This window comes from Dipteris shenzhenensis, chromosome 6 (assembly GCF_047967505.1).
Source record: "Dipteris shenzhenensis isolate YYH24624 ecotype China chromosome 6, Dip_SZ_1.0, whole genome shotgun sequence".
Classification (NCBI taxonomy): domain Eukaryota; kingdom Viridiplantae; phylum Streptophyta; class Polypodiopsida; order Gleicheniales; family Dipteridaceae; genus Dipteris; species Dipteris shenzhenensis.
The window spans coordinates 42,078,140-42,091,615 of record NC_141601.1 but is presented as its reverse complement, the minus strand read 5'-3'; the positions used below and the strand labels follow the sequence as shown (position 1 = coordinate 42,091,615).

Sequence of the window (13,476 nt, the reverse complement as noted above, 5' to 3'; positions counted from 1 at the left end):
GAGTACCTAGGTGAGAGACTACGATCAAAATGTATGCCATGATAAGTGCTGTGAGTGATCGGTGGAGTGAAGGGCACTGCAAGGCGACATGTGGAGATATGGAAGAAGAGGTATGTGTGGTGGTTGTGTTTGTCTGAGTTGGTGGAGTAGAGCCTTACACTCATCATCATACCAACTGTTGCAGGGGATGGTCCCAAATGGCGGTGGGCGGGTTGAGTAAGTAGTGTGAGGGAAGGCGTGAAGGATAGGCTCGTGAAGTGAGCATGTGATCAGAGCAACGCGATCCTCTAGTAAGGGTATGAAATCAATTATGTGAGAAGTGTAGAAAGGCGTGCTTAGTACCTCCGCGAGAGACTACGATCGAAATGTATGTCATGATAAGTGCTTTGAGTTATCGGTGAAGGAAACTGCAAGGCGAGGTGTGGAGATACAAAAGAAGAGATATGTGTGGTCAGCCCCAGGAGGAAGTGGTGCTGTTAAAGTCACTGATATGAGACGCAAAGGCAGGGGATTACATGATGTAGTCAACGATGCTAAAGCCTCCTTGAGGAAAGCAAGTAAAGCCACCCGAGGAAGGCCATCTGTCAAGACCTTTATAAATAATGAGATCATGCATCCTGCCTAGATCTAACAATGCCTACCCATAAGATGTGATCGAGGCCCGCCTATCAACTAGCAAAACTGCATCCTCTAGGTCAATGTCTAGAAGCATAATAGAATCATCTCCGAAGTTGAGAAGTGGTGCCTGACGTGCCCCTGTCCTCGTGTTGAAGTCCCCAACTAGGAGGACTTCCCTGTGGCTCAAGAAATTAACAATGTCCTGATCAAAGCTGTGTATGGTGATGTCTCATTCTTCTCTCAAATATCTCGGGCAAAGTTTGAGGTCTCAGGGGGGAAGTAGCATACTGCTACGAACAAGTCTCAATTGTCTATGTGTCGAATCCGGATCCAAAGAAATCTGGAGTGTGAGTCTCTCTTCTCTATTGAGATGGCCCCAAAAGAGAAGACATGTAAAGCATTGCTACTCCTCCGCACCCTCATACTTCTTCGCAATGGGTGGCAGCCCCTCTTGGCTGTAGGGGATCTCCTTGTCCAACTTCATGGATGGATCCCTTACCCACCCATGGCTGCATCTCCACCTACCTTTCCACTTCGCGTGCTGGTTGTGTTGTTGTTTCTTGTATGGGAGCTGGCTCAAATGATCTTTGTGGCGATTCAGTGAACAGATCATTGAGCAGATTTGCAACCGCATAAATCTGTGCAAGTTCGGTCCCTTCATTGCCTCTTGCGACCATACATGGGTGTGCTCGCACCCAGCTTGTACATGGAGTTCCTCGATGGCTTGCCCCCTCAGTGATTCAGCCATTGCCACTGATTTTGCTGATGCAATGAGCAGGCTCCTCTTAAACTTTCCTCTATCTCCCTTCACCTTCAATGAACCTTTTGGAAACACCAATTTCTTCCTCCATTGGCATCTATGTTGCAACTTGCCACTCTCATGCACTGATTGTAGCTATTGGTAAAAACTCAATGCAAGTAGCTTGTCTTCTATATCCATGGCATATGCTTCCTCCACTACTAAGCATTCTTGTTTGCGCTCCTTTGTGACGCTGCTCTTTGCCATTGCTATCTACACCTCCTGGCTTCATTCTAATGTGTGAATGTCTCATTTCCCCATGTGCACAACTTTTACTCCTTTTAACCATGGCCTACCCAAAAGAAGGGGGTATCCCCATGCTGTTTACCTCGATGCATACTTTTCAGCACACTTTCGGGCATCACCAACCTCTAATTTGCTATACAAATGTTGAAAGGTGACAATTTCAAGTTCTTAAACATGAGCCATTTCTGGACTTCTTCAAAGATTATGTTGACTTAGGAAACTCCATCAATGAGCGCTCCTTTGACCGTGTGGTTCATGACCGACACATCAATCATTGGCACTTTTTAGTCCCAAATCTTTGCCTCGGTCACTTCCACTCTGGTGGTGAGTGTTTCTGCTGCTCATTGGTCGATTTGGGAAGAACTTGGTGCAGTAAGGAGCGATTTCCAACAATTAGTATATTAAAATCGTCATATTCAGCTCTGCAATGGGTTGCCCTCCATTTCATTGTCACTAACCTGCTCTTCTCTACATTGATTCTTTCTCGCAGTGCATTCTACTTCTTCCTTTCTTGTGTTGCTCTGACTATATTTTGACTCCTCTTACTTCCACCAAAGGCTCTTTCTACTTCAATGCCTTGGTTATTTCAGTTGCCCACTTCTTTTCTTCTTTTCGACAAATCCTTGGTTCTTTTGGCTCCTCTTTAATTCATTGGGTCCTGGATACCATGTGACCTTGTGACTACATTCGTTTTGATGTGTGCTGACACCGAGCCTACAATTGGTGCACGTTCATGATTGCCACATGCTCTCTACAGCATCTCTAACTGCTTCTTCCACAATCTATAGTCCTTCCAAATGGACTTCCTTTCCGTAGAAGAAACATGTAGTGTTGAAAATCTTTGGTATGTATATTTGATAGGATTTTATGCCCTCCCTATCTGCTTGGTTACCTATGCGGCCCTTTTAGTTTTGTTGAACCAACATTCCTCAATTGTGTGGCCTAAAAGACTGCTTGATTTCTACTTAATTTGGTTGAGCTTCAATACCACATCTTGTTTGCTGAATGTGTTGAAACTTCTTCAAGAAGGCTTCCCTCAATGCATCTCCATGTATTGAATTGATGGTCCAGATACTGGTCAGACCATTCAATAGCCTTATCTACGAACATCGTGGGAAAATACATCGAGTACTTCCCCTTGGTATTGCATTGTAATATCTCCGTCGTCCATAAGAATCTCTCCAAATGGGAATGAAGAGTCTCTCACCTTTCATCTCGTGTATTTTTTAAATTTCATCTTCACCTTCGGTCCTGCTATCGCCGGCCATTTACCCATTGAGTTGCTCGCAGACGGATGTTGAATCTTCCATCCTCGCGACCTGGTTTCCCTTCAAAGGTGGAACCTTGTTGCCTTCTTTCGTGCTTCCCTCTTTGCCACGCTCAGCATTGTCTCCAGCTTTGAGCTGCTCAAGTTTCCCACTCTCTTCTCTGGCTTAGATTTCCTTGTTGTTTAGCAACAAGCTTCTACACGTTTGCTCATCCACTCTTCCGTTCTTTTCTGGTATATTCTGTCGGCGAGCTCTTGCATCCTCTATTGCACTTGGTACTAGATGTACTGAGAAGATAAAGAGCAGAGAAGGTTCAAAAAGCAAGCGATCCACTTCGCGTATTTGACTAATATATCATCCCTTGGCAATTGGGTCAATGCCAAATCGATGAATTCGTGGGGATGTAAGTAATATCCTTTCTACAACTCAATGTATGCCATAAACTCGAGCTTCCCAAAATACAAAGTGTAGTGAAATAGTAGCGAGACAACAGCTTCTTTGGTTAAAGAGCCACTGGGGCTACATTAACTTGGTAGATGGTTGTTTGCTTATGTACTTCCACATTGGCTTCGCCACTTCTTGCATCTTGGCACTGATTCGGGCTTGTGCCTCTTCTAGGAGTTGCTGGATCACCAGCATCAATAACAGGGTTTCTTTGCCATTCTTGCAAACTCCATCCCACCATCTTCATTGGTGTAATCCAACAGAAACACTCCCCAACACGATCCCCAAAAATATTGGCTACAAATTGTGGCCAACACTATGATTCATCTTGCTCAGACATGCATTCAGATTGCCCAACACAACATTTAAGCATGAGTCGTATGTTCAACATGGTCACAAAAAATGTGTTTCATTGCAACTGAACATCTCAATGTCTCAAAACATTTCCAAGTCGATGAAAGGTGGTAGCGCGTCCCCAAAAAATAAAATACCCCCTGTTCAACTTCAATGTTGATTTTTTTACTGTTGCTTGCTCATGGTGCACACTACACACAAATCAAGGTCTTTGACAACTGCTTGCTCGTGGGAGCACACAAGTCAAGGTCTTTTCTTGGTGCATGCTTGTGGGTACACATTGCACACAAGTCAAGCTAGCAATTCACATAAGGACTTTAAGAGGCAAGACTTGAGTTATGTAAATTGTGTTAAATTATTTGTTGTAACCTCTTATTTCCAGAGTCTATATCTAAGCCCTAGCTCACTTCTATTTTAAGTAGTACATTGTACTATTGAGTTGACATGTTTGGAACCCCTTAAGGCCATATTATCAAGGGCATATTTGACAATTTTTGTCTATACCCAATGAAACTGCAGGTCTTTGAAACTCGAACACATTTTTTGAAATGTTTCATGTTTTGAAACACTTCTAGTGAGCATGATCTTCAGGTCCATAATACAAAGATGTAAGGCTTCATCCTTGTATGAATGCCTAAATCAAAAAACCACACCAACATTGGAGACCCATCCACCAAGATTCTTTGGCCACTTAAAGGTCGAGAATTCTTATTCATGATGTGCCAAAAACTATGATTTCTTGTGTCGTACCAAGCAGTGATACTCTCTCCCACTCTATCTGAGTGAGCGAGAAAGAAAGAGAGAAAAAATTCTTCTTATCTATGGAATTTCAAAAAGGCCCATGAATTTACATGGTAGGGGAGCTAAAGGTGTCTAGTACACCCCTAAAGATCTAATATTAACTGAAATTAAAACTGAAAATAGAGAAACACATGTATGTGTTTCCCCCAAGGGGGATCCACTTATGTGACGGCCATGAGTGATCTGAGCTCTGTGTAGGCATGACTAGGGGGGTCTCTCCAAGAACTTTGGTGTCTAAAACATATCAAAGATCCAATTCTGTCATCCTCTACTCCGTAGGACAAAACCGCATGCATCTCAAAATAGCAACGCACTGTGACACTACAATGAGGGTACCTTTAATGGAGCAAGAGCTCGCTGAACTGTAGTCAACCTCCTACTACTAGTCTGGTATCCTTGGAGAATGAGCTCGAGATCTAGTGTCCACACATCAGTATACGCTCCTTCCTTGCCGAGAAGTCTATGATCAACTGCACTTGGAATCTCTGTCCTGCTATGGGTCTCATGAGTTTGTATCTCTGTTTGATGATCTCTCCTTCTAACGGTGTATCGTCTCCTCAATGAAAGACTTAACAGTACTTGTAATAAAAGGCAATCAAACAACTAGTCCATGTTCATATTTTGGAGGTTGTTAGTAGTGTAGCCATGTTAAAAACCATATTATGTTTCTATAGAAGTTACAAACTTGCATTGCCCAATCTGGCATGCCATAATTCTGCATCTATCATTGCAGATGTTACTATTGCCACGCGTGTTTTGCTTGCTACTGTCATGTGAGTTTGTATGTGCATACTTGGTGGTAGTGGTTGGTATGAATTCATTGCCTTCCTCTAATAAAATGCACTAACCAATATTCCTAACATTTGAGCAGCCAATATTGGAGTCTTGCAGGACACCTAACCAAACAATGGAAAATAAGTGATGTGCCTTACACGCTAGCATCCCTACCATAGTATGAGAAAGCGCACGGCACATGAGTCACCCCAACCTTTGTTTTGAAAATTGAGTCTTAAACTCTACTAAATCAAAGGACAAATTTAGCAAAAGCTACATGCAAGCCACTAAACTCATTAACTAAGTCTAGGTCAAGATAATTAAAACCTTATTTGGGGGCCAACCGTCACAAGGGACATCCAAAGGGAGAGGGGGAAGGGGGAGAGACGAGAAGCCAAATCACATGTGGGGGGTGATACATGGGAAGAAAGGAGAGAGAAAGAGAGATGTGGGCACAAAAAAATGGAAAAATGACACGAGAACAGGAAGGGAGTGGGGGAAATTGCACAAAACAAGAGATGAGGGGAGGGGAGGGAAAAGAGAGATGAAATTACCTGTAAGCAAAGAAAGTCTGCTCTAAAGCTCAAGAGACGTTCCAAAATAGCCTGTGAGCGAACCTTCCATCTGAGAAAAAAACTATCAATGCTTTCTGCAAGTGAAGCTCTACACTCAAACGTAATGAACCTTTGATACGATAATACACACCAAAACTCGAATTCAGCATTAGAGTAACTACATTACAGTTTAACTCTCTGAAAGATGCATCTAAAGAGACTAAACAATTACTCTACGAACTGTAAAACTCTATCTTTCTAGCATTTTATGACACAACAAGACCTCCTTAGTTAAATCTTGAAGCAAGATGTTTTGCATCACAAGCATTTCAAACGAGCACCAATGATGAAACATTGTTATGAACAAGACCACCAAATGAGTAACGGAATGGAAGTTGAGTAAGATTATCTGGAACAATTGAGCATAACCTAAGACAGGCCGAAGGAGAGTGGGGGAAAAAAACGCTTTTCACATAGGCCTGTACAACCAAAACATCATTGTGTTTGAGAACTTGTTGACTCAAAATTTTTTAATTAAACACAAATGAAAACAAGGTCCGTCCATATACAAAATACAAATGTAAAAATCATATTGATCTTACCTGGGCAAGGATATTGTACGAAACAACTCTGATTACATCCACTGCAAAGTTCACATACAAAGACTGCATTGTTATATCAAATCTCATAACTACATCATAGAAAAGATGTTGCAGTTGAAGACATCACTAACAAGATCTGTAATTTCATAGTCATGTGTACTGTTTATTCTTAAACACAGTAAGGTATTTATGAGTACTTTTAATAAAAAAGTGATATATTCCATTCAAAACAAATCATACAACAAGTGGGAGAGAAAGTACTCTATCCCTAGCCTCAACAATGTGGCAGAAAAGCCATAGTGGTGGACTAAAATGCCACGACATCCCAAAAGGGGTCAAATGAAAAAACAAGGAGCAGTCCCATGTCCTCATGAAAAATATGAGCCTCCCACGAGCTGCCAAAGAGGTGCCTGTACACCGCTCCCACTGACTCCTGAGAGTGAAGATAATCTCCGCCCAAATGGAAGCGAGAGTGTCAGCCTCCGTGCATAAATAGCCCCCAAGGACAAAAGAACATCACGAACACCATATCCGCCATAGGGTAATGCTGGAAATGACCTCCCAGGCTGACCCTGCAGCTGAAGTAGGCAGGGAATCCTGAGCTGGTATAGGTACCAAAAGCAAATCATGTAGCTCCATGATGCTGGCCTCTGTGGGACCCCGTCTCTGGCGATGCTGCATGAAGAAACCGTGGTCTCCTGGCTCTGACTCAAAGAGAGTAAAGGCTCCAGATCCTCTCCCCCAAAGGGCAGCGCCCATGTCATGAGAAAAGACTCGGATGTAACATATGAGAACAACCTGAAGATACCTCTGCAGACCACTCTAGAGCTAGGGCAGGTCCATAAACAATGCTTGCTAGATTCCTCTACAAGCTGACAACGCATACACAAGGAGGGTCTACCCATCTGCTAAAGCCAAGTACCCACAGGTATGCCTCTATGTATAGTGAGCCAAAGAAAGTAGGAGACTTTCCTGGCTCTACTGATGCCCCAAAAGTGAGTCCAGTAGCTCAGTAAGAGCTCTGCAGTAAGTCCATGTGCGCGCCAATGCTGGGAGGCAGATGGTAGGTGATGAGAGTCTCTCTGCTGAAGCCTGTAACCTGCCCTCGTCAAGTACTGGAAAAAGGAAAGAGGACGATCGCCTGCCACCGGAGCAGGCCATGCCCACTCACCTGGGTCCCAGTCAAGCTCCGCAAGAGGTCGACCCTGAAAAATCCAAGGTCTCCATCTAGTATCCTCTGCAATGGTCAGACTGGAAGGATCTATGGCCCATTCCTTACCCAGGCAACCAATGACCCTGACTCTCTGCCAAAGGAGCTCCTGCCAATCCAGGGGCTCAGTGGGATACAATATGTGAGAGGAGTCTGCCTCAAAATAGATAAACGGTGCCGGTCCTAAACGAACTTCGATGCATAGCCCAGCCTCACTAAAACAACCTGACCAAGTAGAGATGGGGTGAACATAGGCAGGATCTGTGAGTATATCCCTCCACTACTGAGGAATAGTTCTCATGATGAGTAATCTGGTAGCAGCAATCTGTCAAAGTGGCCCGTGTCTATCTCTGATCACCTCCTCTGACATCTCAAACCAGGACCTACCAGATAACCGAGCTACTCAAATGCCTTCTCCTCATATGGGGGGCTTACAAGTAGAGTTAGCTGGTTCCCGCGTAGTTTCGCAAGTGAACTTACTTTTTCGGACCACTGCCAAGTCGATGAAGATGCCTCCCCAGCAAGTCTCTTCCAAGAGCCTTCGTGAAGATGTCCACAGCATTCTCTTTAGTCGGACAGTACACCAAGTCGACCTCTCCATCCATGATGAGCTCGCGTACAAAGTGATATTGAATCTCAATGTGTTTTGTGCGAGCGTGGAACACAGGGTTCTTTGCAATCGCCATGCAACTCTAATTGTCACATGATAACTGCGTAGGCTTGTTCTGCACTGCACCCATGTCCCCTAAAATCCTCCTCAACCACACTGCCTCGCAAGAAGCAAAGCATGCTGATTTGTACTCAGCCTCGGTAGAAGAAAGAGCAACTGTAGGTTGCTTCTTGCTGACCCATGACACAGCTCTAGATCCAAGTGAGAAACAGTAACCTGTCACTGACCTCCTGCTGTCCACGTCTCATGCCCCCAATCCGAGTCACAGAATCCGGTCAAGATGTTGCCCTTAGTATAGGTGATGCCATAATCAAGTGTGCCTTTGATGTATTTTAGCACCCGCATCCCTGCCCTCCAATGGTTCTCCCAGGGCTTATTGGAAAACCTGCTTACATTTGCTGTATAGCTGCCAAATGTGCCATACAAGTGGAGAAACTTTCTAGAACAGGACGACTGTTGAAAACAAGCTTGGACAACAATGTTCTTTGCAGAAAATATTATCTCCAGGGGCTGGAAATGGTGTTAGCAAAGTGTGGGGATCAAGGTACAGTGAACGTACAATGTGGGGACCAAGGTACAGAGAACATGCATGAATTTCAAGGAATTCTAAAAGAGGACAGGAATCAGAAATAGCCAAATGGGTTGCGTACGTGCGCAACACATGCTTCTCCCACTCATTCAAATGAAATCTCATCATACCTATGAGATTTTCCAGTGAGAAAGATGAAAAGAGGAGACCCTAACACAATAGCGCCTTTCTCCATGTAAAGACAAGCAAAATATGTGCTTGAGAAGGGAAATACGCTGCCGAAAATCACATCCAAGGCTAACTCCTCGAATAAGAAATAGCAATGCATAGGCAAGAGTAAAAAGTAGAGGGAAAAAGCTTTGCAAAAAGTGCTACATGGTGTCATACCAATCAGCCTCCTTGCTTCTAAACAGCCTACCCACAGCCACAAACGCAAGAAGCCCCTACCTCTGCATGCAGAACTCCTCAGCAAACTACAATTCTTTGCTACCTATCAAAACTTGGTGCTGGTCTAACTAGAACCTATAAGGACACAAATTTCTACCGTATCAGCTAAAACGCATCAGAAAGCTGTTCGCAAAAGCTTTTACAGCCTCTTCTACTATCGCTTATCCTTCCCAAAGACAATTAGCAGACAGCAGTTCGCAAACTACTATTACACAGTTACCAATGCAATGGATAGCGCACACTGCAATTTGTCAGCTTGCGAATCAGCCGTACAACCTCAAAATTCAGGACCAAAAAGACAAAAACAAAAACAAAGTCTTCGGCTGCCTGCCTTCAACCAGCAAACTTCTGCCCTAAAATAGAAAAACGAAATTCACAGCGTATCATCCTTGCAAATCAGACTTCAAAAAGCCAGAAGGAGCACACGTGAGCTCTACTCTTGCTGTGAATTTGAATGAATTTCACATCCCTAGTCTGCAAAAACCAAAAAACGAGATTGCAAAAGGAAGCAAGCAGAAAAAGTACGTTCTTATACCAAACGAAACATCCTTTATAGGCTAACCACAGCTAACCAAGGGGTTCCTATGCAATCCTCTATCCAGGTGTTAGTATATAGATAGAGAGACACAAATTGTAGACTATTGTCACCACCCAATTGTACATCCTTGCAAGGATCAGCCCGAGCTAGAGGTTAGGCAAACCCTAGATAGTGATCCCCCAAGTAAGACTACACGTTCCATACCACACAACCCCATCACCGCACTAACGTCATTAGGGAATCATAGGCATGGATGGGCTCCATCCTGGCTGGATATTCTCAAGAGGCCTCACTTCGAAGAACGCCCTAAACGAGCTGAGGTATGTCTCACCCCTAAGAAAGTAACACGTGTCATACTTGTCTCAGGTTACATGACCCTAGGTTAACCTAACCTCCATAACACTAGCCACATTATGTCCAAGCGTGGGCGTAACAAGGCCTTTGCAGAAAGCTTCATTAAATAGCTTTGTTAGGATTGGAGCAAGTCTTTCTGACTTGAGGATTAGGAGTTCTACTTGGAGGCCTCCTGATCCTTGACTCTACCATCTGGAGCTTCTGTGATGGCTTCTTCTAGAGGGTTGTGTTGAAGAGCGTTTATGTGGTGGGGCGAGGATGTCGTCTAGGTTGGGCATGGGCTGGTTAGGAATATCATAGAGATCCACGTCAGCTTTCCAAAGCCTGGAGTCCTTGATAGGACATGGTGATCTTTTCCCAACAAAGCTTTCTATTGCTATAAAGGAAACTGCCTTTCCTTCCATCGCACTAAACATTGATACTCTTTCTGAATTTAAATATGATGGGGGTGTCCTTGGTTGGTATCAAAGCACAAGCATTAGGTATGCTCATCATCATACCTACTAGTCTCAGTATGGACCTTTAGGTGACTTTCCTGGAGTCCTTGATAGGACATGGTGATCTTTTCCCAACAAAGCTTTCTACTACTACAAAGGAAGCTGCCTTTTCTTCCATCGCACTAAACATTGATACTCTTTCTGAATTTAAATATGATCGGGGTGTCCTTGGTTGGTATCAAAGCACAAGCATTAGGCATGCTCATCATCATACCTACTAGTCTCAGTACGGACGTTTAGGTGACTTTCCTGTCTTTTTGATTGTGTATGGAAGGAATGTTGTGTTGCGATGTGGATTGCATTAATGAAAAGAAGAGATTTGGCCTCTATGCTTGGTTGCTCATCTGTTATCGTAAAAAGTAGTAAGATAGCTCATATGGATGTGGTCCAATGAATGATCAACGCCGTACTGGTAATATGCGGAGGGGAGCATGTGGATATACTGTATAGGTAGGAAAGGGTTAGGTCAAAGGATACATGCAAGTGGTCTACTCCCAGTATAAGGGGGTAGGATTTGGGACAATGACATAGTCTACTACACGGTGAGACACCCCCCATGTGAAATCCCTCTCACCTAGCCATCTCTGAGTTGCTCATGACTTGTGCACGGCTAGCAAATATCTCTGTACTACGTGACATTATCAACGCCTATGAAAGGCCAAAACATATAGATATATTATTTGGTCCAGACCTGCATGAGTAGGAAAACTATCCATACCTAGTGCCATCCTAGCTAAGATAGAATAAACTAGTATAGAAAAATGTGTGTACACCAAGTTGCATATGATACCTTTCTCGATGCCAAGCTACATAGGATGCCTTTCTCATCCTTCAACCATGAAAGATAGATCAATCAAGGTTGTCGGTAATTTACACTTGTGAATTTCTGGTGTTGGCTTTTGGCACAAACCCCATCTCTATTCGATTGTTTTTTCAAGGGATATTGTTTGAAAAGTTAGAAAGAACAATTTGGCATAATTGAGGTAAGCATTGTAGTCACCACTAGGATCCTACCAATTATCCCACAGTCTCGTGACCACCTAGCAGTATCATGAAATCAAGTATCTTTGAGAATACACCAACAATTGGATCACCAAGACACGCCAATATACTAGAAATTTGTTTGAGTATATCAATAGATTCAAACAGAAGAACGCTATTCAAACAGAGGAACACTAGTAACTAAACAGGCCAATGCATATATGTTTGAATATATTAAGTGTATTTTAGCAGCTCATCAAAGATTCCTAGCATTGCAAACGGTGATGTGAATGATGCTAGATAGGAAACACTCACTCTCTCTGCCGGGACCAGCACTCCTTGTCCCTTCTATTGGAACAAAGTTCGGTTTCCATGTAGACTTCGTTGTTGTCATACAAATTATCTGCCATGGATCAAAAAGTGAGTTAATCTCCACGATGCATAACCCTATAATTGCATAACGATACAAGACAAAGCATGTTAGGAGACATAATATGTGCTTCATATGTAAGAAGCATTATTTCAGACATGTAATCCTCCACCTCCATCTTCTACCATTCCCCTTTTCCACAGTTTGTAAGGATTAAGAAAACAAGACACTCCCATAGCCAGCCACCTATTAATATAGAATCGATGCTACTAGCAATTCCTCAAACACGAGTTTCTTTGTTTTCCTATTCATGTATTTGTCTATCTTTCCACATGTGCACATCCGATGTTGCAAATGTTTGGCTTGAGATAATATTCTGCTATTTTCAATAGATTGTAATAGTTTTGACAACTGACAAGTTCTCTTTTCTAATTGTTTGAATGCGAGTTTCTTTGTTCTTCCTGGATGTTGAAAGTCGGCTGTAGCAAAGGGCGCTCTAGGGCCCTTGCTGACTACTATGATAAGCTAAAGAGCTCAAGAGCTCAAACTGAAAACTCAAGCTGAGACTGAGAGCGAGACTCAAAATCTGGAACCCGATGACATGAAGGCTCTCCGGTGAGCTGCAAGTATGTCCTGCATTTGCATCTATCAGCTAGTCTCTCGCTATGGCGGAGGAGGTGGTCTCTTCGATCTCTGTATCCGATGGGCGATGTCACCTTGTCTTTGGTGATCTCCTCTGAGCAGGGCTGAGAGAGACCGGACCTCGATCATGCATGCTCTAGTCATCCTCTGTGTTCACGCATGGTCTCTGTGTCCTTGGCTCGCTATCGACGCGTCGTTTCTCCCTGTTGATCCACGCTACCCTCATGTCAGCTAGCTCCTCCTCCACCCCAATATGCCCTGGAGCTTACTCAAATGCACAGAAATATGTGACGTGTTACTGTGTTCGGCCTACCTCAACCTCTTGCAGCGTGGTCACCTACTGCCACTGTCTAATCTGTCCCAGTAGAGTCTCTCTATGCCATCGCATCTCCATCAAATAGAGCCCAATGCAGACCTAGTCATGGAAGTGGAACAGCCGTCACTGGACAAGAGCCATGCCCCTCCTGAAAGAGACAATGGTATCACCCCTAGATCTCATAGTAATCTGGACAGGCACAAAGGAAGTGCTCCTCTGTCTCGACCTCCCCTAGAGTGCATAGCCTATAGATCCGCTCTGGGTGTGCCTGTAGCTCTCCCTGCCTTAATCCTCAACCAATGGGGACGCATCCAATGGCAATCCTCTGTGCATGTAAGACCCATATGTCCTTTAGGTAACAGGGTTTGATGATGAGTTTATCCTCCGATACTCTCAAGAAGGGGTCACAGTAGAATTGGGTCTTGGTGGGGAACTCTTGCCCCCCCCCCCCCCCCCCCCCAA

The 13,476-nt window shown here is 43.8% G+C and overlaps 1 protein-coding gene across 4 annotated transcripts in view; it reads right to left on the bottom strand.

Moving 5' to 3' along the window:
* Positions 1-13,476, bottom strand: part of LOC147901192 (DNAse I-like superfamily protein) — a 41,822-nt gene that overhangs the window by 10,551 nt on the left and 17,795 nt on the right. For all 4 annotated transcript variants that reach the window (XM_087375598.1, XM_087375596.1, XM_087375597.1 and 1 more), the window contains exons 2-5: positions 12,002-12,089; positions 6,461-6,501; positions 6,288-6,337; positions 5,859-5,928 (exon numbers count right to left, since the gene is read on the bottom strand). In XM_087375598.1, the coding sequence (XP_087231724.1) occupies positions 5,859-5,928; positions 6,288-6,337; positions 6,461-6,501; positions 12,002-12,089 (249 nt within the window). The remainder of the gene's footprint in view (positions 1-5,858; positions 5,929-6,287; positions 6,338-6,460; positions 6,502-12,001; positions 12,090-13,476) is intronic.